At 42.2% G+C, this 23,950-nt stretch overlaps 1 protein-coding gene across 8 annotated transcripts in view; it reads right to left on the bottom strand.

Annotated features, from left to right (window-relative positions):
• Positions 1-23,950, bottom strand: part of pam (peptidylglycine alpha-amidating monooxygenase) — a 198,009-nt gene that overhangs the window by 147,885 nt on the left and 26,174 nt on the right. For 3 of the 8 annotated variants that reach the window (XM_060908735.1, XM_060908733.1, XM_060908740.1), the window contains 3 exons: positions 14,536-15,142; positions 11,672-11,792; positions 2,138-2,195 (listed from right to left, as the gene is read on the bottom strand). In XM_060908735.1, the coding sequence (XP_060764718.1) occupies positions 2,138-2,195; positions 11,672-11,792; positions 14,536-14,627 (271 nt within the window). In that variant the 5' untranslated portion in view covers positions 14,628-15,142. The remainder of the gene's footprint in view (positions 1-2,137; positions 2,196-11,671; positions 11,793-14,535; positions 15,143-23,950) is intronic. The other 5 variants (XM_060908738.1, XM_060908737.1, XM_060908734.1 and 2 more) reach the window with 3 other exon arrangements.

Below are 23,950 nucleotides of genomic sequence, written 5' to 3'. Positions count from 1 at the left end.
GAGAACATATCAGCTGATATATTGAGACAGACATTACCAACAGCAAATAGAATCTCGTATAACAAGAGTGCTCTGAGAGCACAATATCCCCCGCTGGCAACTCGGCCATAACTCTGGTAAAAACGCGACTGAATTGAGCAAAATTGCGATGTGTGTATTACCGACATATAACAAAGAATCCTGTCAAGTTTTGTGAAATTCCTCCAAAAATTGTGAGGGGGGTGGCACGGTGGTGTAGTGCTTAGCGCTGTCGCCTCACAGCAAGAGGGTCCGGGTTCGAGCCCCGTGGCTGACGAGGACCTTTCTGTGTGGAGTTTGCATGTTCTCCCCGTGTCCGTGTGGGTTTCCTCCGGGTGCTCCGGTTTCCCCCACAGTCCAAAGACATGCAGGTTAGGTTAACTGGTGACTCTAAATTGACCGTAGGTGTGAATGTGAGTGTGAATGGTTGTCTGTGTCTATGTGTCAGCCCTGTGATGACCTGGCGACTTGTCCAGGGTGTACCCCGCCTTTCACCCGTAGTCAGCTGGGATAGGCTCCAGCTTGCCTGCGACCCTGTAGAACAGGATAAAGCCGGTACAGATAACGAGATGAGATGATAATTGTGAGGGGAGTTGATTTCAGAAAGTGAGTACTCTTCCCAGGACGGACAGGCATCGCCACGACATAATCCCCCTTCGGGCCTTTCAGCCAGCGGGGGATAAAAATTGTGAGGGAGGTTGATTTCAGAAAGCAAGCACACTTTGATAAAATTGCCAAAGTACAAGTTTGTTAATAATCAAGGGCATAACTCTGGTAAAATTTGTCCAAATTAAACGAAATTTCAATGTGCGTATAACTGTCATATAACAAAGCCTTTTGCCAAGTTTGGTGAAATTCCTCCACTAATTGTGAGAGGAGTTGATTCAGAAGAACGTACACCCTCATGAAATTGTCAAAGTACAAGTTATTTAATCAAGGGTCAAAACTCTGGTCAAATTTTCGCAAACGAAATTAAATCGCAATATGCGTATTACCATCATATAACAAGGGCTTTTGCCAAGCTTCGAGAAATTCGTCCAAAAATTGTGAGAGGAGTTGATGTCAGAAGGTGAGCACACCTTCATGAAACTGTGAACATACAAAGTTGTTAATCAAGGGCCACAACTCTGGTAAAACGCAACCGAATTGAACAAAATAACAATATGCGTACTACCGACATATAACAATGCCTTTTGCCAAGTTTGGTGAAATTCCTCCACAAACTATGAGAGGAGTTGATTTCAGAAGGTGAGCACCCTTCCCGGAACGGATGGACGGACGTCAAACATCACCATGACATAATCCCCTTCAGGCCTTTCGGCCAGCAGGGGATGAAAACCCAATATTGCCCCTTTTCCACCAAAGCAGTTCCAGGGCTGGTTCGGGGCCAGTGTTTAGTTTGGAACTGGGTTTTCTGTTTCCACTGACAAAGAACTGGCTCTGGGGCCAGAAAAAACGGTTCCAGGCTAGCACCAACTCTCTGCTGGGCCAGAGGAAAGAACCGCTTATGTCAGCGGGGGGGCGGAGTTGTTAAGACCAACAACAATAACCAGACCGCGAAAGATCGCCATTTTTAAGTGACGAGAAGCAGCAGCTGTACAAATGCGAAGTCATCCATTATTATTGTTGTTGCTGCTGCTGCTTCTTCCGCGTTGTTTTTGCTTCGATATTCGCGCCAAGGTTTATGCAAACGTAGCGACCTAACTCACGTACACAGCGACGTAATGACGTGGCTTCCCTTAGCACCGCGAGCTATGGAAAAGCAAACTGGTTCTCAGCTGGCTCGCAAGTTGAACGAGTTGTGAACCAGCACCGGCCCCGAACCAGCCCTGGAACTGATTTGGTGGAAAAGTGGTATATGTGGAAACAAGATTGGACTGAACTGCCTTTATATGAGATTAAATGCCGTGAATTAATTCCATGCTATATTTGTTTCTAAATGTGGGTCATGAATTTAAGAGAAAGGCATAATTAAGGATTTAAAAAAGGTGAACTCAATATACAAAATCACTTCCACTCCCATTTTATAACTATACTATACATTTTGAATTCCCCACACACACACACACACACAGGTCAACTGGATTTCTTTACCAATTATTGTGCCATTGTTACTCACCTATATAGGCGTCCCTTGGTGTGGGCACTCGAAAAGCCATACAGTAATAGGAATCGGACTGCAAAACAACAAGAAACCTACATCACTAAATGCAAACAAGCAAATTACACTGAGGCTACTATGCCGATCATCATCATTTTGCTTAACGGTGAGCAAGTTATCACAACATAACATGGAATATTTATGGAATAAAATCTAGAGCATTGAGTAAAATTGGGAAGGGAATGGAGGGGAACGAGAAAGGAAGAGAAAAAGGAAAGGAAAGGCAAAAGAAAATCAAAAGGACAGGACCGATCAGGATCGGAGAAAGAAGAGAAGACAACAAAGGAGAAAGGAAAATAAAACGAAAGGCAAAAACAAAAGAAATGTGAAAGGAAAATTTAACATAATAGTAAATAGGCATTAGCCAACTTCAAGTATTCTCACCAATTTGACAAGAATCAGAAACCTGTGAATCTGATTCATTGTGCAGCCCTGCTTAAGCATTTACTAAGTACATCACAAACACAACTGAAATAGAACTTGCATCAGTAAATCCGGCGTATGAGTCACGCCTGGGGTGTCTGGACTGCAGTGGTATTGACAGCGTGATGCATCAATTGAAAAGCAAAACACAATGCATGTTGGCTGAAGTCAATCCTTTCTTACTGTCAAAATATTGTGATAGAGTTGTGACATCCAAATACTGCAACGTTTAAGGTTAGTTCGCCCCCTCCCCTCCCGCACCCCCCATTCGTTGGGGCTTTGTGAATGAAACGTGCAATTATATCTCTCAGCCAGCTGCTGCCTCTACACTCCTGAACACATCACAACTTCAGCAAGAAGCCTCTGACAAGCAAGCATGATGTGATTCAGACAGCCCTGCTCTTGTTTTATTCAAATTCCTCCTCGACCTTGCATAACGTGCCACAATCAGGCCGGACTTCGGCAAGAGGCCAACACAACGCACTTAATCCAATAACAAACATGATGGGATGACGGGCCCCACCCAGAGGCAACAGGGTTTTATTCTGCGCCCTCTCTCTCTCTCTCTCTCTCTCATCCATTTAATGCTAACGATCAGCTCAAACAAGTCAAAGCACAGCTGTCAAAATATTTTGTTTTACTCAAAATATTTTTCAATTGACACAAAGCAAAGGTGCGTTTGTGGGTATAAGGGAGAAAATGGAGTTCACTGCAAAATGGAGTTCCAACAGCCATTCAGTGACATTACTAACAAAAATGACATCAAGTCATTTGCGGCACAATGCTGTAATTGCTTGGCTACGGCTGAGAGCTTTTGGCTGTCATCTAGCCCTCTGACTTCCTGCTTTAGGGCAACAAGACTGAATCAATTTTTCATTCGGCTGTGGCAATAGAAAACTTATGCACCAATACAGGGCAATTTACGAAGTGAATTTCTGTCATTAACACAGCTTTATTTATTTTAGCCACTATCAGGAGTTAGCTTAAACCTGAAAGAGAGACATTCAACTCAAGTTCATTAAGGCCTGACCCAAGATACGGATTCTGTCTAAAACAAAGCTAATAATCGTAAAACACGCACGTGGGAGGAGCAACAGCAAGCAAAACAACTTAAAGTGCATATCACGGGACGGGTAAATTCAGGAGCAAGATCAATGTAATTCTCCTATTTTATATTAAACTTTGGTCAAATATCTGTCATATTTTGCGCAATTTTTTTTACCTTGCGCAATACCAGAAAAATTCAGTTGAAATCAAGCCGTTTGAGGCGAATCGGTCCGCCTCTGAAAAAACTTGGCATTTGGGTTTCCCGGGAAACATTGATTTTCGTGACGTCGCGTGCGGGACGCCTCCTTCTGAATCCTACGTCAGCGCTGGTTTGTTTATGAGAAAACGACCTGGTGGTTTTCTGCAAATTTCTTCAACGTTATCGCGTAATTATTAAAATGGTTAACAGATGTATCGTAGGAGGGTGTAGCAACACTAAGCTTGATGGGATTAGTACTCATCGTTTTCCAAAAGACCGGACAATGAGAGAGAAATGGGAGCGCTTGGTGTACACAGGCTGTGCACTGAAACCGTGCAAAGCTCGCGCAGCCTGCTGGCGCTTCCGCAGGTAACGTCACGAATCCGGCTCCAGACTCCCTTGGGATTTTTCCAGATGCGTTTTGTTAAGGCCTCTGCATGCTCTTGCGACAAGGCTTTCGCAGACAGTTGTAATTTATTGTTGAGCGGGGAATAATAGGCATGCGCGATGTTATTCACCGGCACAACGCCAGGGGGTGCGAAGTCGCTAGGAGTAGTTGGTGGGTGTGGTTAGTGGAGTGTTTATCCTCCGGTTACTTATAATGACTAGAACTTTTTTTTTTATTATGACTAGAACTGGAGTCGTATAGATGTACGTACTTCCTCAATCAACCGCTCTTCATGCTGCTCCATCTTCGCTCGTGTTTTTAAAAATGCCGGTCGTGAAAACAAACCGGGAAAGTAGGGAAGCGGAAGTGCGTGTACAGCGGATGTAGAGTGGACCAATCAGAGCCCTCTTGTCTGCGGCGCTGTCTGCGAGGCTTCTGCGGTGGTCACAATTTTTGGGAGGTGTGCGCAGAGCGTCTGCGAAGGTGGGAGGGGCTACGCAGACACTGTCTGCGACGCTATCTGCGAGGACTGGGTTGTCAGCATAAATTGGCCTTTATTTTATTTTTTTCTGCTGTAGACAGATGGACTTGTGCAAAATTACCCTTCTGGATGAGTGTGTAAAGGGACATACTTTCATATTTAAAAAAAAAAAAAAATGAAATTGGTCCAGGATATGCACTTTAAGACACCCCCCTGCGCCAGGGAAAGGTCATCAATACAGTCGAAGCTGACAAACTCAACTCGTTTCTTCTGTGATATTACATTCACATACCCCACCCCCCACCCCAACAGAGTTATCAACGAGCGCCTTCGATGAATCACTTGCCGATGAGTCATCGAGCTGTAAAGAGAATAAGAATAGCGGCAGCCCATCAGCCCCTCCACAGTTCCTGAGACTTTCACAATCTGGAGAAGAATAGAAGCTCTCTAATGTTCATTCGACTTTGTTACTGATAAATCCTGCTTTTTTCTCATGTTAAGGTTTCCCTGTTCTATGGGACAAAGTGCAGCAGCTTCGGAGGCAGCTGCAAGGGCCAATTAGCTATGGCCTGCAGCAAGGAGTTCAGCTTTAATGACTACATTAGCGTGAGATCGATACAGTGCACACACAAACGCTGCAGGAGATCCAGGCCAGGACACAGTGCACACTTCCTGAGTAGAGACAGCTTCGGGATCACTGTAAACAGCAACCCGGAGCAGTGCATGCCAAAGCAGGGTCGTGATAAAATGCTTTTAGTAAGTTTTGGAAGAGAAGGGGAACGGCAGAAAAATTTCCAACACGGGTTGCAAAGGTAAAGGGTTCTCCGAGCATCAGAAGTGAACGCTCTCTGGGTGAAAAGGATGGAATTACTCTTTTCCCCTATTAATCAGGACGACACTAGCCAATTGGACTCCTCTGTGAACTCAGATATATGAATGAGTTTAGCACTCTTTTCTAACCTTCACGACTTGAACTAGCAAGGGGTGAGTACAGGCATGACTACTAGGAATTACCGAAAAAGTGAACGTCACATCTGTTTCCAAATCATCATCATCATCATCTTTTGGCTGAAGATCCCGATTAGGGGTCGCCACAGCGGGTCTTTCGTCTCCATTGCTCCCTGTCTTCCATGTCCTTCTCTACCACTTTCATGTCCTCTCTCACCACATCCATGCATCTCCTCTTTGGCCTTCCTCGTTTTCGTGTGCCTGGCAGCTCCGTCCTCAACATTCTCCTTCCAACATGCTCTGCATCTCTTCTCAGGATGTGCCCATACCATCTCAGTCTCATCTCTCTTAGCTTCATTCCCAAGCTCTCCACATGTGCTGTCCCTCTGATGTGCTCGTTCCTTATCCTGTCCGACCTCCCATCGCAAACCTTAACATCCTCAACTCCGCCACCTCCAACTTTGCCTCCTGCTTCTTCGTTAAAGTGCCATTCCACCATTGGATGTATTCTTTGGCATAAAATACAATATATTTTGACAACATATATAAATGGTATCACTAGATAGAGAAATCTTTTAGCTTCAAAATGATATATCAAACAGAATTTTTTGACAACGACAAGTATATTAATTTTGCGACCAAAGTCACCTACCCTTTTAATTTCCGCGCGTGATGTCATCGGCAGGTTCCCCTTCTTGTGTACCACGTGACGTGTGACGTGGCACATATTATCAGCAATGGCGGATAGAACGCGATAAAAATAATACCAATAAATCTAGCTAATACCAATAAATCTAGCTAACTGAAAGATTAACTCAATTTTTCGCAATTTTTTTGGCCCCCATATATGACGAGAAATGACTCTCTCACTTTGGGGGTTTCCTGGTCTAAAAATAGACCGACACGTGGTACACAAGAAGGGGAACCTGCCGATGACATCACGTTTCACTACCGCGCGGAAATTAAAAGGGTAGGTGACTTTGGTCGCAAAATTAATATACTTGTCGTTGTCAAAAAATTATGTTTGATATCTCATTTTGAAGCTAAAAGATTTCTCGGTCTAGTCATGTTGTCATAAAATATATTGTATTTTATGCCAAAGAATACATCCAATGGTGGAATGCCACTTTAAGGTCTCCAATCCATACATCACAGCTGGTCTCACTACTGTCTTATACATCTTACCTTTCACTTTTGCTGGGAGTTTCCGATCACAAATGACTCCCGAAATCCTTCTCCGACTGCTCCACCCTGCCTGCACTCTCTTTCTCACCTCACTATCGCAGCCCCCATTTTCCTGCACAGTTGACCCCGGGTACTTGAATTCACCAACTTTCTTTACGTCTACTCCTTGCATCTTCACTACACTCTCATCCCCGTTCTCACTGATACACATGTATTCTGTTTTGCTCCTGCTCACCTTCATTCCTCAAAGCAGGAAGGAAGGACTCAAAGCAGATCCTTGATCCATCTGTTTCCAAATGCATCATAACATCATGATTATACAACTCTCAGTAATGCTGTGCAATGGATCTGACTAGTTTGCATTTTATGGCTCAGACAGTAGCTGCACTCCCTGCCAAAACAGAGCTACTCAGCCAAAGTCCTTATAGACCTCTTGCAGTCACGTGACCGGAATGTAAACAGCCACCATCTTGTCGGTAAAAAACACAGCTGAATACTGCTGCACTCGTGTATAAAATGGATCAATTTCAACCGACGGACTACACGGCTCATTTTTCTAATGAACAGATAACTAGATATATGTTTAAAATAAACGACCTACAGATTAGTGACCCTTATCGATTACCGGACGTAGTTTTCACGACCGTGTCAGTGGACATTGAACTGCCAGCGGAATACCCAGATGTGTATAATTACCTCATTAACTTTCTCGCGCTGTTCAGTGGTGAAGCACTGCGTGCTTATAAATCTCTGGACAGTTATCTTTACAGAAATTCAGGATTTGTCAGCCGCCCTCACATGTGGCATCTTGTAAACAAGAAAATAACAATCCTCATTGGACGGGTAAGTCACTTAAGTATTGAGACCCCGCTGGTCTTGCTATCTCGTCCGGAATGTTGTGCATGCGATGGAAATCGCTACAAACCGTCATTTTCTGCTGGAAACCAATGTCCAGTAAGCCCATACGGTTGTAGTGGATATTGAGGTTTTTCACCCACGTGACCAAGTCATGTGATGCATCGTTAGGCTGCCATTTTGGACGTCACGGCTCGAATCAGTTTGAATGCGAGGAAGGCGACAAACGAAAAACATAAAAGAAAAAGGAGCGAGATGCAGAAAACACCTTCGCTATCCAGTGACGTAGGGCATTTACAGGGCGAGCAGAGGGAGAGGTATTTGCAAAAATTGAGGTTAGCAGGCTTAGAGAACGACGTTTACCTGCTTCCACCAGGATTGTTCACTGACGTACGGAAGTACACGAAGCCCTCGTCTTTACCTGACTTCGGCCCACATGATCTTTATACCTATGTCGTTAAAAACCCATCGCCATACACAGGTATTGATCTGAAAGCGTATAAGAGTTTGGATGCCTACAAATATTTTGTGTCAGGCTGGGTAACATGCCTACATCAGTGGGTCGTCCCTGGAGCCGGTGGTCGCCATCTTATTACAGCTAAGGTTTGTTCACATTTTCATTTACTTTCGGTCCTCAGGATAAACAAAATGTTATTAAACGTCATTGAAATAACTTCTTAGTCTGTTGAGACATGGCCCGTTATAAATTTGCTGTTACCAGGCAATGACCAAGAACTGTATTATTAGGGTCGGTGTCTGTGTTGTAGCAGTGTACTAGCAACTAGCTGTTAGCACTAGCTAATGTCAACAACATAGTAGCTGGTATGTTACTGTAGCAATGTTTACGTTCAGTCATTTGGATGACTGTTAAAACCTTTCAGTCTCAAGTTTTTCCTTTACTGTATTTACTAGTTTACTGTAATTATGATCCGGCAGCTATTTACACCGGATACAGTGTAAATGGCTGCCGGAGCGCGCTCCGGCTTGCTCCCCCTCAAATTAAGCAGCGCGCTCTGGCTTGCTCCCGGAGCACTCCGGGAGCAAGCCAGAGCGCGCTGCTTAATTTGAGGGGGAGCAAGCCGGAGCGCGCTCCGGAACCTCGGCCGGAGCACTCCGGGAGCAAGCCGGAGCGCGCTGCTTAATTTGAGGGGGAGCAAGCCGGAGCGCGCTGCTTAATTTGAGGGGGAGCAAGCCGGAGCGCGCTGCTTAATTTGAGGGGGAGCAAGCCGGAGCGTGCTCCGGCAGCTATTTACACTGGATCCGGTGTAAATAGCTGCCGGATCATAATTACAGTAAACTAGTAAATCCAGTAAAGGAAAAACTTGAGACTGAAAGGTTTTAACAGTCATCCAAATGACTGAACGTAAACATTGCTACAGTAACATACTAGCTACTATGTTGTTGACATTAGCTAGCTTGACCTTCAAAATGGCGGACACCGGGGCGTCACGTGACCCTGTGACGTCAGGTGAAAAACCTCAATTGAAGTCCGGTACAGACGAACAACACGCAAAAATACACACAAAAAACATAAAAAACGTGCACAGGTAGGGAGAGCTTGTAGTCTAGATAGCAGCAATCCATTTTGCACGCCTGTCAGGGTCCCGTGGCAGCCTACTGTCAAGTGTATGTGAGCATCATGGGTTTCCCACACTTGAAAGGGAAGGACTCGGACACAGGATTCCACTCGTCTTATGTTTTATTGATTTTCAGTGGAGCTGACGTTGTAGTAGAATTGTATGTAGTAGGGTTTTCCAGAAGAAAAGGTAGAAGTAGAAGGCGGAAATATGGCGTTTGACCGACAAGGTAGCGTCTGTTTACAATCTGGATCGGATGTGACGTCACATGCAAGTGCTCCATAGGTAATTCTTGCCACTCAGCAGCCATCTTGGTAACGCACCTGGGCAGTTATTTTGGACTAACAAGATCAGGTCCCTATCTAAACGAACGACGAGAGCCATAACTGCACTTTCAATGGCCACCGGGACATAAAAACTACATGTATAGAGAATCACCAGCCAAATCTGACAAAAACCACCTAAAGTTTGGTGACTTTGCTCCAAAATAAGGTTTAAAAAGCTTTTCCCTTTCACAGGTTATGCTTCTAATACACATGCGCAAGGTTGCTACAAGTTCTCTATACGTCTACTACGAATGCGCAACCATGCACTTGCATCAGTGCAACAACACAAGTGCCTTAAAATGCTTCCCGGTTCAGCAGATGCTTGGCTTTTTGGACAGAAGGGCAGGATATGTGTGTACAACTACCATCTTTGGCATCACAGACTTTTTCCATAGCTTTCTATTCAGGATTCTTAAAGTGGGATATCACCTCCCTCATAACATCGCTGACTCTGCTCGGTCACTTTTTCTTTCAATTAAAAAAAAATAATAATAATTGCAGGGGATCAGAAAGTAATGAGGGTTTTTTTTTTTGTAACAGCAATTTGCTTTGTAGGTAGCATCTCATATATACACTACCGTTCAAAAGTTTGGGGTCACCCAGACAATTTTGTGTTTTCCATGAAAAGTCACACTTTTATTTACCACAATAAGTTGTAAAATGAATAGAAAATATTGTCAAGTAAATTATTATTTTTTTTTAAAATCACAAAAAAAATATTGTTAAACTATACTACAACGTTTTTTTGCTGGCACTGTGAAACTTCAGACTTTTTCCACAGGACAGTCATTAACTATCCCTGTGTCCGAAATCGCTCCCTACTCACTATATAATGAGGACGCCATTTTGTAGTGCTGTCCGAAACCTTAGTGAGGATTATTTATACCCTATATAGTGCACTCAAAGTATCCCACAATGCATCACGAAAAGTAGTGTACAACCGATGGTCACTAACCAAAGCATTATGCATTGCGGTCGCGCTGAAAGAAATCAAATTAAAAGTCTCAAATTTGATTTAATAAAAGGCAGCGGCAAAGAAGAAAGTATTCAGCCTTGATTTAAAAAAAAAAAAAAAAAAGGAACTGAAAGACGCAGGTACTTTGGATTGATTAATGTGGGAAATGCGCTCAGTATAATATGGATTTATCACAAAATCACATGCATGTATTTATTATTTTGAAAACCCACCAGCTGCCTGATCGGGCACGTTTTAATTGTGTGACAGTAATGATGTAAATACCAGCGCGACGGACTAGTGTCCGAAAGCGTTTTTAAATTTTATCAATGAGCTCACTATATGGTCTTCTATACACTACCGTTCAAAAGTTTGGGGTCACCCAGACAATTTTGTGTTTTCCATGAAAAGTCACACTTTTATTTCCCACCATAAGTTGTAAAACGAATAGAAAATATAGTCAAGACATTTTTCTGGCCATTTTGAGCATTTAATCGACCCCACAAATGTGATGCTCCAGAAACTCAATCTGCTCAAAGGAAGGTCAGTTTTATAGCTTCTCTAAAGAGCTCAACTGTTTTCAGCTGTGCTAACATGATTGTACAAGGGTTTTCTAATCATCCATTAGCCTTCTGAGGCAATGAGCAAACACATTGTACCATTAGAACACTGGAGTGAGAGTTGCTGGAAATGGGCCTCTATACACCTATGGAGATATTGCACCAAAAACCAGACATTTGCAGCTAGAATAGTCATTTACCACATTAGCAATGTATAGAGTGGATTTCTGATTAGTTTAAAGCGATCTGCATTGAAAAGAACAGTGCTTTTCTTTCAAAAATAAGGACATTTCAAAGTGACCCCAAACTTTTGAACGGTAGTGTATATATATTAAAAAAAAAAAAAAAATTACAAACCGCACCTTTAATTGACAACACTACAAAAGTATTACAATTATAATAGTGCAAAGAATCTATGAACCATTTTAGATTTCTCAAAATATCCTCACAGAAATATAACATCATATTGCTACTGCAGAACTGTAACCTTTCAATCAGTCCTCTTTGAAACGACTTTTTTTTTTTTTAAATAATTTGAGCTCTCTTACCGCTGTTGGGACGACTCCTGGCATGCGGAGGTCCAAGGAGAAGTTGTATGGGTTGGACAGGGCGAAAGGCTGCCTGGCTTGAGAGCAGTCGTTCGGTTCAGACCACACGGCCTCTTCAAATCTGAACAGCATGGGAGACACCAAGGTCGTTTCAGACACATGGCACAGAGGCATCTATTCATCAGCCATCAGAAACTATAATTCAAAACTGAACTTTAATCCAAAGTTATACATTATATAAATCTAATTCTATTATACAGACAGATTAGTCTGTTAAAAACACAGATAGGCGATATGGTATATAGGTTTGCTTGCCAACTAACAAAACGGCAGTGCTGTGGTTAAAAAAAAAAAAATACATACCCTGTTCATGAACTCAATGAACATTACAGATTTTAAATGTTTAGATTTGTGGAACTTTCTAGAAACAAGTTAGTTCCTGTTCTCACCTATGCTACTTACCGGTACACACACACCATTTTACTGAGAAAATGCAAAGTCTAACAGAGATGGAGAGGGCTTACAATCGAGACTCCTTCCATAAACATTAAACATCTAACTAAAACCTTCACCACATCAACGAGTAGGAGATGACTTTAGCCTCGGTCACAACCGGCCGTACGTGCTCCTACGACCGGTCTACGTGCAAAAAACGCAAGAAACGCACGGAGGGCGCGCGTGTGACGTGCTGATTAGAGGTCTGCGCGGGTCGGATTTTTCAGCCCCGCTCCCGCCCACGCCCGCATTGTGCAGTCCCACTCCCGCAAAGAATTATGATTTTCAGTCCCGCTCCCGCCCGCGCCCGCATTGTGCAGTCCCACTCCCGCAAAGAATTATGATTTTCAGTCCCGCTCCCGCCCGCGCCCACAAAAAAAATTATGATTTTTAGTCCCGCTCCCGCCCGCGCCTGCCATATTTTGTCCCGCTCCCGCCCGCAAATCCCGCATGATGCAGACGTTCGCGTTATTTCTCAGGAAAGTTCTTGTCTTGACACAGTGTGATGGTGCCCCGCTCCCTACTTTGAGTGGATTTGAGCATAAATATCTACAGCTCACGTCCACGTTTGTTATTATTTACCTTGTTTCTGAATTCAGCATGTAGTGTCTCTAATAATAATAATAATAATAATAATTAGTGCTGTCAAGCAATTAAAATATTTAATCGCGAATCGCACATTTTTATCACATGAGAAACCATTGTAATTCTCTGATCAGCATAAAAAAGTGAATGGGCTTGCTTTGTACCAATGGTGGTTTTTTTTCTTTTTTATTGCAAAGCAGAGCTAGTAAGAGAAGTGAATTGATTTACTGCTTGAGTTAGTCTACAACTTTAATCAGAGAGACAAGTTACACAGTGACGGTAGGCTTGACTCAATGCTATCCCAGAAATCCTTCCTGTAATATGCAAATTTGGCCACCTCTGATTGGACAGCCAAATTTGCATATTACAGGAAGGATTTCTGGGATAGCATTGAGTCAAGCCTACTGTCACTGTGTAACCTGTCTCTCTGATTAAAGTTGTAGACTAACGCAAGCAGTAAATCACTTCACTCATGGTTCTCTTGCTAGCTGGGTGTGAACGGCGAGTCATTAGAGTTATCAAAGGATTTCCCGGCAAATTTAAGATGCTATTCCTCACTCAATCTGGCAGACTCTCTCTGAAAATTTAGGCATCTTAAAATGTTTTTATTAATGCCAAATAAAATATCCAGCACAAATTATATATGATAGACATAAATTAATAATTTATAAATTTTATTTCAAACACATTTTTAGTTAGCGGGACTGCAGCTTATCACCGCTCCTGTCCGCGCCGCATATGTGCACTCCCGCTCCCGCCCGCGCGCGCATATGTGCACTTCCGGTCCCGCCCGCGCTCGCAATGAGCTTTCAAAATTTGTCCCGCACCGCACTGCTTTGCGGCGGGTCCCGCGGGACTCCCGCGGGAGTGCAGGGCTCTAGTGCTGATTTTCGAGCCGTAGACCGGCCGCAGACGTTCTTTGTCATGTCAAACAAACTCTGCGAGCGCTTACGTTTTTTTCAGGTTGCAAGACAAACTTACAGCCAACGTGCGTCTTTCTCCATGAACAAAAAAACCGCACCGATTTGGGAAACGGCAAAAATCACACGGCCAAAAAAATCGTACGTTCGGTTGTGACCTAGGCTTTTGTTAAACATGTTTTAAAATCCATTTATTATTAGTCTTCGATTATGTGGGGAGTCCACCATACTATGTCCATCCCCAGTGTATCAGCTGTTACTACAGAAACGATAGATTAGAATGAGTGCGTTCATATTAACCGATAGTTTCTGTTACAGCCGTGATGTTACACCAAAATAATGCACAACTACTGACCAATCAGAATCGAAGATTCGCCCACGCTGCAGTTTAAAACAGGGCTAAAAATTCTTTACAAAACTAATTCGAAAGACTCGGCACAGAATTAACGTCTATGCTAATAGTCTGCTTCAAATCAGAGTTTGCATTTTTATTTAAAAAAAATAATAATAATCTCAAAAGTGACAATATCAAAACTGTAATAAATTCTATTAAGTTTTAAATATATTTTTGTGCATTTCTGTTACACTGCAGATAAGGCAGTGACTCAACTGCTGTTTTATATACTGCACTGTGGCAAAATGTGTGTGTGCGCCGAGTTATAATTAGAAACCGCAAAAGCTACAGTTAGTACAAAAAAAAAAAAAAAACACCACACCACCACGACACACACAACCATTCAAATGTTCTTTTTTTTCACAACCAAAACAGCCACAGAAAAAAGTATCACATACTGTATATGAACATGAAATATTAATATGAATAACTACATGACTAGATTGATTGATTGACAGAAAGCCTCTTACCGTTTGTACCTGTCCAGAGGGCTTCTGACACTGTAGCTATGATTCTGACAGATCAGAGCCAGCGCAAGCACGCTATACAGCAGGACTCCCATATTCACTCCTCTCCCACTCACTCGGTCTCTCTCCTTCCCTCACTCTTTGATATGTTTCGGTGAATGGAATGGATGTTGAGCTGATCTGTGCTCGTCTCACAGCATCGAACCTACTCTGGGTCCGCACACCGAGCGTTAGAGCCTGCTAGGCTCCTTCTTTTGCTTCACCTTCTTCTCTCCTTCAGTTATCGCACCTCGAAAAGGTGAGCAAAGGCGGGGCTGCCCTCAGGTTCACGCTCTTCTCCTCCTCCTCTCACTCAATCAGCTTGAAAAAAAAAAAAAGTGTTGATTTGGAAGCTCTGTTCACTCTGAAGTCATGCTGGGGTACAGCCTCTGGCACAATCATGTGAGGGAAGGGAGAGAGAGAGAGAGAAAAAGAAAAAAGGAGGATGAGGATGTGGAAGAGGAGAGAGAGAGAGAGAGAGAGAGAGAGAGAGAAAAACAGAACGTGCAGATTCTCACTCGTCTTCAGGCTAGACGGCACATCACAGATACAGCATCAGGCTTTTCACAACCTGCAGACACACAGTGACAGACAAGTTTGAATATTTAACCCAATCCAACACCGAACATCCTGTGCGCGGTTTCTAAAGCGTGAATGTTGTTCTGTTGTTTGGGCTTTATGAAAAATACATTGAGAGGGGCTGACGAAAGAGGAGAGAGAGAGGAAACAGAAAAGACACAGACAGCCTCCATCACAGTACACTAATCTAATCGCAGAGCCTCCCAGCAAATGGAGTCCTATAAAATCCCTGGTCTGCTGCTTATCACTGAAATGGTGAGTATAATGGAATGTGAAATAGAACGGTACGATAAACAACGTGACAATTCACTTTTCTGAGAAAAATCAATAATATTTCTGTGCTCACAATAACAAGCAGCTGATAAACATGCAAGCACATTTCTGCACAACTTTTTCCTCCCTTGGTTAATAATTTTTTTTTTTTTTTAAATCACAAAAATATTGTTAAACTATACTACAAAGTTTTTTTTGCTGGCACTGTGAAACTTCAGACTTTTTCCACAGGACAGTCATTAACTATCCCTGTGTCCGAAATCGCTCCCTACTCACTATATAATGAGGACGCCATTTTGTAGTGCTGTCCGAAACCTTAGTGAGGATTATTTATACCCTATATAGTGCACTCAAAGTATCCCACAATGCATCACGAAAAGTAGCGTACAACCGATGGTCACTAACCAAAGCATTATGCATTGCGGTCGCGCTGAAAGAAATCAAATTAAAAGTCTCAAATTTGATTTAATAAAAGGCAGCGGCAAAGAAGAAAGTATTCAGCCTTGATTTAAAAAAAAAAAAAAGAACTGAAAGACGCAGGTACTTTGGATTGATTAATGTGGGAAATGCGCTCAGTATAATACGGATTTATCACAAAATCACATGCATGTATTTATTATTTTGAAATCCCACCAGCTGCCTGATCGGGCACGTTTTAATTGTGCGACAGTAATGATGTAAATACCAGCGCGACGGACTAGTGTCCGAAAGCGTTTTTAAATTTTAATCAATGAGCTCACTATATGGTCTTCTATACACTTCCGTTCAAAAGTTTGGGGTCACCCAGACAATTTTGTGTTTTCCATGAAAAGTCACACTTTTATTTACCACCATAAGTTGTAAAATGAATAGAAAATATAGTCAAGACATTTTTCTGGCCATTTTGAGCATTTAATCGACCCCACAAATTAGGGATGTTAACTGATGACCATTTGACCGGTGGTTGACCGAATCAACGTCAACCGGTTAATTTTTTTTTTTGGTTGTCGGTGAAAAAAAAAAAAAATCAATCGTTTTGAAGCTGCCGATTTTGGAGCGGAGAACCTGGAATTCTGTGTTGTAAACGCTTGGGCCATGCCATGCGATGTAAGGACGACAGCTGACAAATCAGAAACACCCATTCAGTCGTGTCCCGCCCTCCCGCCCCAGTTAAAGACAGCTGACAAATCAGAAACAACCATTCAGTCATGTCTCGCCCCAATTAAAGACAGCTGACAAATCAGAAACACCCATTCAGTCATGTCCCGCCCTCCCGCCCCAGTTAAAGACAGCTGACAAATCAGAAACACCCATTCAGTCATATCCCGCCCCAGTTGAACACAGCTGCCACTCGGCGAAAGAAAAAAAAAAAAGTGTAGACAGGCTTTTTCGCTTACAAATTACTATTCTGTTTTTTTTAATTATTATTAGAAGGCACATGGAGTTTAGTCCTGCCTTGGCCAGTGCATTCTGAAAGTACCGTATGTTTCGGTCTGTAGCCAACAATGCATGTTATTGCAGATCATATCTCTCCACACAAACTAAAGGCGCAGATGCCGACTTTTGGAGGGAAGGGGAGAGAATGAAATGACAGCGGTGTCTGAAGGGGGAGTGACGAACGCAGCTTTTATGTCTGTGAGCCAAGTCGGTGACGGCTTCAGAGCAACTTCAATACCATGCAGTAAGGGCATGTTGATATTGGTAACGGCGTTATAACGATTGTAGCTAATTAATTAGATTACCCGGCGTTATAACAGCCTTTATTTTAACGCCGTTATTCCCATCACTGAATGTTATGTACTTCTTCTAGCACTTGACTTTATTTTCAACGCCATCATGGCCAACTGAAACCGTCTCTAAGCTGGAGCCATTTGTCCTCCGCTCCAATACAAACCCCTCGACATCAGTGCCGCGTTTGACTAAATGTTTCGCGCTGTAGAAAAGGTAATGTGAGTGGAGGGCAGCGACTGGGACTGAATGTGCGGATGCTCGCGGTTAGATTTAGAATGGATTCTAATAATTCCAATTCTAGAATTTTAAACTCATAGGTTAACCGACTTTAACCGGCTAATGAGGCTCGGTGGTCGGTCAAGATTTTTTTTTAGTTTTCGCCATCCCTAGTAGGAGTATCGTGACACTGGGTTTAGCTGCTGATGAGCAGGGTGATGAGAAAGGGGAAGGAAGGGTGTGAGCCCCCTGCTGGGCAAACAATTCCCACCTCTCCATAACAACATTGGGATAGAGATAAAAGGGACAGCACAACTAAAGCTTTATTTTAAAGGAAAACACGTATACAACTGCTATGATAACATTTAAACCTAGTAGGCTTAAATATTTACGGAGCACTACTTAATTTTTAAAGCCCTGACTGTCTACTTTCATATGAACTACTAACCACTACTGTAGAGCGCAACATTACAAATAAATTCAAAAGCTGAACACGGGCACCTCAGAAACAAGTGCAAATTCCAGTTTTTTGGCCTCTGGTAAAAAGTGTTAAGTGCTGAGGTATAAAAAAAATAAGACTCTTATAGGGAAATAAAAAAAAAAAAATTATAATAACCCCCAAGTTGATTATTTTCCCATAACAGCACATCCTGGAGTGCTTTATTCCTCTTACACCATCTTCCCCCCCATTCCATTATCCGCATTATTCTGTGCAAGCTGGAGCCTATCCCAGCTGACTATTGTTGAAAGGCGGGGTACACCCTGGACAAGTCGCGAGGTCATCGCAGCTTACACCATCTTGTCCATCCATTATCTAGACGGCTCATCTGGTCAGGGTCACAGGGGAAGCTAGAACCAATCCCAGCTAGGTTTGGGTGGGATACACCCTGGGCACCCTATCGCAGGGTTAATGCAGAGACACAAACCATTCACACTCGCACCTATGGGCAATTTAGCCAGTTGACCAAATCAGCACGTCTTTGGACTGTCGGAAGAAACCGGAGCACCTAGAGGAAACCCGCACAGGTACGGTATGAGGAGAACATGTAAACTCCACACTGAAAGGCCCTAGACAGCAAAGAGGTTCAAACCAAGAACCTTCTTGCTTTGAGGTGCTTCTTATTCACTAATGAATGACAATTTTTATACGTTTATTTATTAAAGGTCATTGGAAACCTGTAGAACAATTGAGCACATGTTAGCGTTTACATTATAGCAGCTATACACAGTCATTCCTTCACCAGCCTCGCTTTTTGTTTTTCCCCTCTTGTACTTGATAAGACAAAAGATGCAGCTTGTCATGTTATAAGAAATCACAAAAGTGCCAAACCCTGACCTGTACCGTGTTGGAAAATATAAGTGAAATCACTTTACCTCTGACAATTATGAAGCATTGATGCTGGAGACGCCTTCCCAAAAAGCAAAATAAACCTCTCCTTTTAGAAAAGGTCATCATATTAACAATTATACATGCTTTAATCCATTTATGTGGCGTGTCCTCCAGACAAGTCAGGGTGGATTTACTGCTGCTATAGAAATGGTAACGTATTAGAACTAACACGTTATTATAAACCATGGCTGTGCAATAGAACTACCAGAACGTCAGGGACGGAGTCGCTCATCTGGCCTGCCATCAAAACAACCATGACGGCCAAAACAACAAACAGAACTGAAATGTGACGATGTGAGAGAGGACCAACCTCCACGACAAAGTGTTCACAACAGGAAAATCAACAAAGGACTAAAATTTGCTCCTCGAGGGAAGAGCTACACAAAACATCCATCACAACTGAACAGAGAATAATAATAAATGACAGAGGAGATACAATTAAAGAAAGAAAGAAAGAAAGAAAGAAAGAAAGAAAGAAAGAAAGAAAGAAAGAAAAGGACAGGAAAAGAAGGGAAAGGAAGAAAAGAAAAGGAAGGAAAGGAAAGGAAAAAAGAAAGGAAAGGAGGGGAAATAAAAAAAGAAAAGAAAAGGAAGGAAAGGAAGGGAAAGAAAAAAAGGAAAGGAAGGGAAATAAAGAAAAAGAAAAGAAAGAAAAGGAAAGGAAGGTAAAGAAAAAAGGAAGGGAAAGAAAAAAGAAAGAAAGAAAGAAAGAAAGAAAGAAAGAAAGAAAGAAAGAAAGAAAGAAAGAAAGAAAGAAAGAAAGAAAGAAAGAAAGAAAGAAAGAAAGAAAGAAAGAAAGAAAAGGAAGGGAAAGAAAGAAGAAAGAAAAGGACAGGAAAAGAAGGGAAAGGAAGGAAAGGAAAAGAAAGAAAGGAAAGGAAGGGAAATAAAGAAAAGAAAAGGAAGGAAAGAAAGGGAAAGAAAGAAGAAAGAAAAGGACAGGAAAAGAAGGGAAAGGAAGGAAAGGAAAGGGAAAGAAAGGAAAGGAAGGGAAATAAAGAAAAGAAAAGGAAGGAAAGGAAGGGAAAGAAAAAAAGGAAAGGAAGGGAAATAAAGAAAAGAAAGAAAGAAAAGAAAAGGGAAAGAAAGAAAGGGACAGGAAAAGAAGGGAAAGGAAGAAAAGGAAAGGAAGGGAAAGAAAGGAAAGGAAAGGAAGGGAAATAAAAAAAGAAAAGAAAAAAAAGGAAAGGAAGGGAAATAAAGAAAAGAAAGAAAGAAAGAAAGAAAGAAAGAAAGAAAGAAAGAAAGAAGTTTACTCAATCACACACTTGTGACATTCCTTTCTGCATTTAACCCATCTGAAGCAGTGAACGCACACACACACACACACACACACACACACACCCAGAGCAGTGGGCAGCCATGCTAACAGCGCCCGGGGAGCAGTTGGGAGTTAGGTGCTTCGCTCAAGGGCACCTCAGCCCAAGGCCGTCCCATATTAACCCTAACTACATGTCTTTGGACTGTGGGGGAAACCGGAGCACCCGGAGGAAACCCACGCAGACACGGGGAGAACATGCAAACTCCACACAGAAAGGCCCTCGCCGGCCACTGGGCTCGAACCCAGGACCTTCTTGCTGTGAGGCGACAGTGCTAACCACTACACCACCGTGCCACCCACATTAGTAAGTAATTAGTAAGTTGTTAAGCAAAAAAATACGACAAAACAACGACCAAGTTTTGTGTGGAGTGATGAGTTCTTTCAAACAAAACAATCGGAACAAAAATCCGTGGAGAACTGACAGAGGAGATACAATTTAACTGAACTGTGGATGACGGACGGACGGGCGGGTGGACGCCACGCCACCCAGCTCATCGGCCTTATGGCCAGATCAGATAATAATATTAATCATTATCATGGACTGGAAGCAGCTCTTTCATTTTAAATCCGTAACATTTTACAATTTTATTGCTCATTTTCAGTGCTTGTTTTAATAAATAATGTAATATTTCAAAACAAATTACATGGAATTTTTTATACAAGTTTGTTATATTCGGTAATAAAAATATTTGTATTATTATTTATACTTTTTTTTTTTTACATGACTGTTGTTGCCAGTTAGTGAACAAACCTATATTTCATGATACGAATGCTTTCAGGAATCATGATGCTTCTTTTTTTTCGGTCATTGTCCACGACTATAATAAACCCTGAGCTATGTTATTAAAATTAAATTACATTTTTTAAAAAAAACCAAGTATCATGCCATGATTATCACTTTGTTATGGGAACAGTCATTGGTTGCATCTACCGAGAGAAGCATGAGGAGAAAGAAGGAAAGACACTCCACTCTAATGACGCCATGTGGCCCACCATGTGGTGCATCACATTGCAAAGAAGAAAAATAAATAAATAAATAATAAATGTGCCGAGCACAGAGAGAGAGAGCTAACGTTAGAGATTCTTTCTATAGCATGAACCATGTCGATCTCCTCCCAAACACCAGCTGTTAATTTTGATTTCTAGGTGGATGTCAGTAACCCAGCTTCTGCTGAGAGGGAGCGAGCAGCAGGGGCTGACGGGATTGCCTGGTGGAGATCACGTTCAGTCCACCAGCATCATTACGACACATCCTTGTTCTGTTCATCAACCTCATATAAATGAGGGGCAACTCAGACAGATAAATAAACGTCAGGGACGGGGAAAGAAAAAAAAAAAATCAGATCTGCGCATCAGGGGAGTGTTCAGGAGAAAGGGACTGGCAAATTAGCCTCCTTCGGAAAACGTCTGATGATTGACATAATCCTCGGCTGCGCTGTCGGAAAGTAAAGGAACGTTCTGGTGTTTTTCAGCATAATCTGCACGCACTTTTATCTATCCTGTACGTGCAAGCAGCATGCACAAGAACTCCCCTGTACTGTGAAAAGAACTGACAGTCTGTTTTCTCACTGATAATAGAAGTCTAAAGGCACTTGTCAAACGTTCATGCAAAACAATTTTTTGGAATGCTTTTGTGAATTCTTAAGTCAAGAAGATTTGTAAATGAACCTCGATTTTTTTTTTTCCCTTTCAAAGCTGGCACTACTTTTATAGGGAGGAATTTGTTTTCATGTGTAACCCATATTGTCAGTGTTGCTTAAAGTGCATATCACGGGTAAATTCAGGAGCAAGATCAATGGAATTCTCCTATTTTATATTAAACTTTGGTCAAATATCTGTCACATTTTGCGCAATTTTTTTTACCTTGCGCAATACCAGAAAAATTCAGTTGAAATCAAGCCATTTGAGGCGAATTGGTCCGCCTCTGAAAAAACCTGGCGTTTGGATTTCCCGGGAAACATTGATTTTCGTGACGTCGCGTGCGGGACGCCTCCTTCTGAATCCTACGTCAGCGCTGGTTTGTTTATGAGCAGGCGCAGATCTAGAAAAATATTTATGGGGTGGCAAGAGGGGGGCAGGAATTTTTGAGGGGTGGCAACTAGGGCTGGGCGATATGAGAAAAAATTATATCATGATATATTTTTTCAAAATTTTCGATAACGATATATATCACGATATAAATCAAATCACCATTTTTGTATTTTCTTTAATTTTCTGCTCAAAATATGAACATTACAAATTAGTAGTTCCTTCCTAATTAACAAAAATAGCTTAACAAGCCTTCAAGTTTCACAGAACCAAAACAAACTGGATGCACATTCTTTTGTTCTTTTTGTTCAAATGAATAAACTGAAACTGAAAAATAAAAACTATATACCATTGTTAATCATTTGTGCAAATTCTAGCAGCTTTCAAATAAACATAAAAAACATATTGACGTGTAAACCTTATGCTACAAGGAGAAAAAAAGTGCAATCCTGTACGTCAGTGTGTTTAAGGTTTTGTGTAACACTTTGTTGTATGTCCGATTTTAAATATCCAAAATACCTCCACACAACCGAAGATCTCTGGCCCTTCTTTTCAACGATGTCCTCCAGGGCAGTGCTCTGACTTTCCTGTTCAGAACTCCGGTCAGTCGGCTTCTCGCTCATTTTTATAATCGCTTTGTTTCACGCTTTGTTGGAGAAATGCCGCGCTCCTGCAAACTTCACCACAGCCATGCTGTGCGTTGCTGCTACACGTGTGTTTGTGTGTGCACGCAACCTAACTTGACGTGGCTCTCTTCCAACTGATTGGTTACGTGCGGTACTGTTTAGTTATGATTGGCTATTCGCGTGTCTGTCAAAACTTCAGATGAAGTAATTTTATTGAAGGCGTAGGCATATCGTACGTGTCTAATTTCTAATCGTAGAGATTTTATATCGTGAATAACATCGTAATCATAAAATCGCCCAGCCCTAGTGGCAACGTATTACAGACATATATATACTGAATTTAATCACAGTTATCACAGTTTGATGACAAATAGTATGTACACACTACAAAAGGGCACGGGCTGCCATTTACAAACTCATACAGACAAACTTAATCTCATGCTTTTATTGTTCACAAAGAACACACATTCTCAGATGAGGTCTATACCGTTTCTGGACAGTTTTAGGCCCACTTTACACGGGGACGGTCTGAAACAAAAACGCAAAAGTCCGTTTTCGTTCTCACTTTTTTCCACGTCTACACGACCGTTTTCAAGGAGGAAATCTGCGTCTATACGGTGACGCATAAATGTGTGGAATTCAATTGGATGTGCATGCCAGGCGGCTAGGTGGTGCTGTGAAAGACCTCCGCTATGTCTGCACGCATGCGCAACGTCTGCAGTCTTGTCTGATCTGCACCGCGAAAACTTTGACTACTCTGGCTATGGTAAGTAAGAAAGTAAGTAAAAAAGTAAGAGCATACTATACCCGCCTCTGTTCATTAACGGTATATGTGCAGATTCGGTATAGATGTTCGAAGGACTCCTGGACGTTTATTAAAGCTGCCAGAGCAGCTTGAAGGTCCGTTGGATCGATGTAATCAGACATGCTCTTACTTTTTTACTTACTTTCTTACTTCCCGGGCTGGCATGTACAGTATATGACATATGTATGACGTAAACGCGTACCCGACGTGAGCAGAGTTTCGCGTATTGGGTAGTTTAGACGGATATGCAACGGGGGCTGTTTTTAACTTATCCACTCTGGAAGGCGTTTTCAATTTTTTCCGTTTTTCAGCCTCGGAAACGCCGTCCCCGTGTAGACGAAAGGCACATCCGATAAAATATTTAGTCGTTTTTACCCGACAGCGTTCTCGTGTAAACAGGCCCTTATACTGTATATGCAAAAGAACAGACA

The sequence above is a fragment of the Neoarius graeffei genome, chromosome 25, assembly GCF_027579695.1.
Source record: "Neoarius graeffei isolate fNeoGra1 chromosome 25, fNeoGra1.pri, whole genome shotgun sequence".
In the NCBI taxonomy this organism is placed as follows: Eukaryota; Metazoa; Chordata; class Actinopteri; order Siluriformes; family Ariidae; genus Neoarius; species Neoarius graeffei.
The sequence above is the reverse complement of the archived record's forward strand: the minus strand, read 5'-3'. Positions and strand labels throughout refer to the sequence as shown.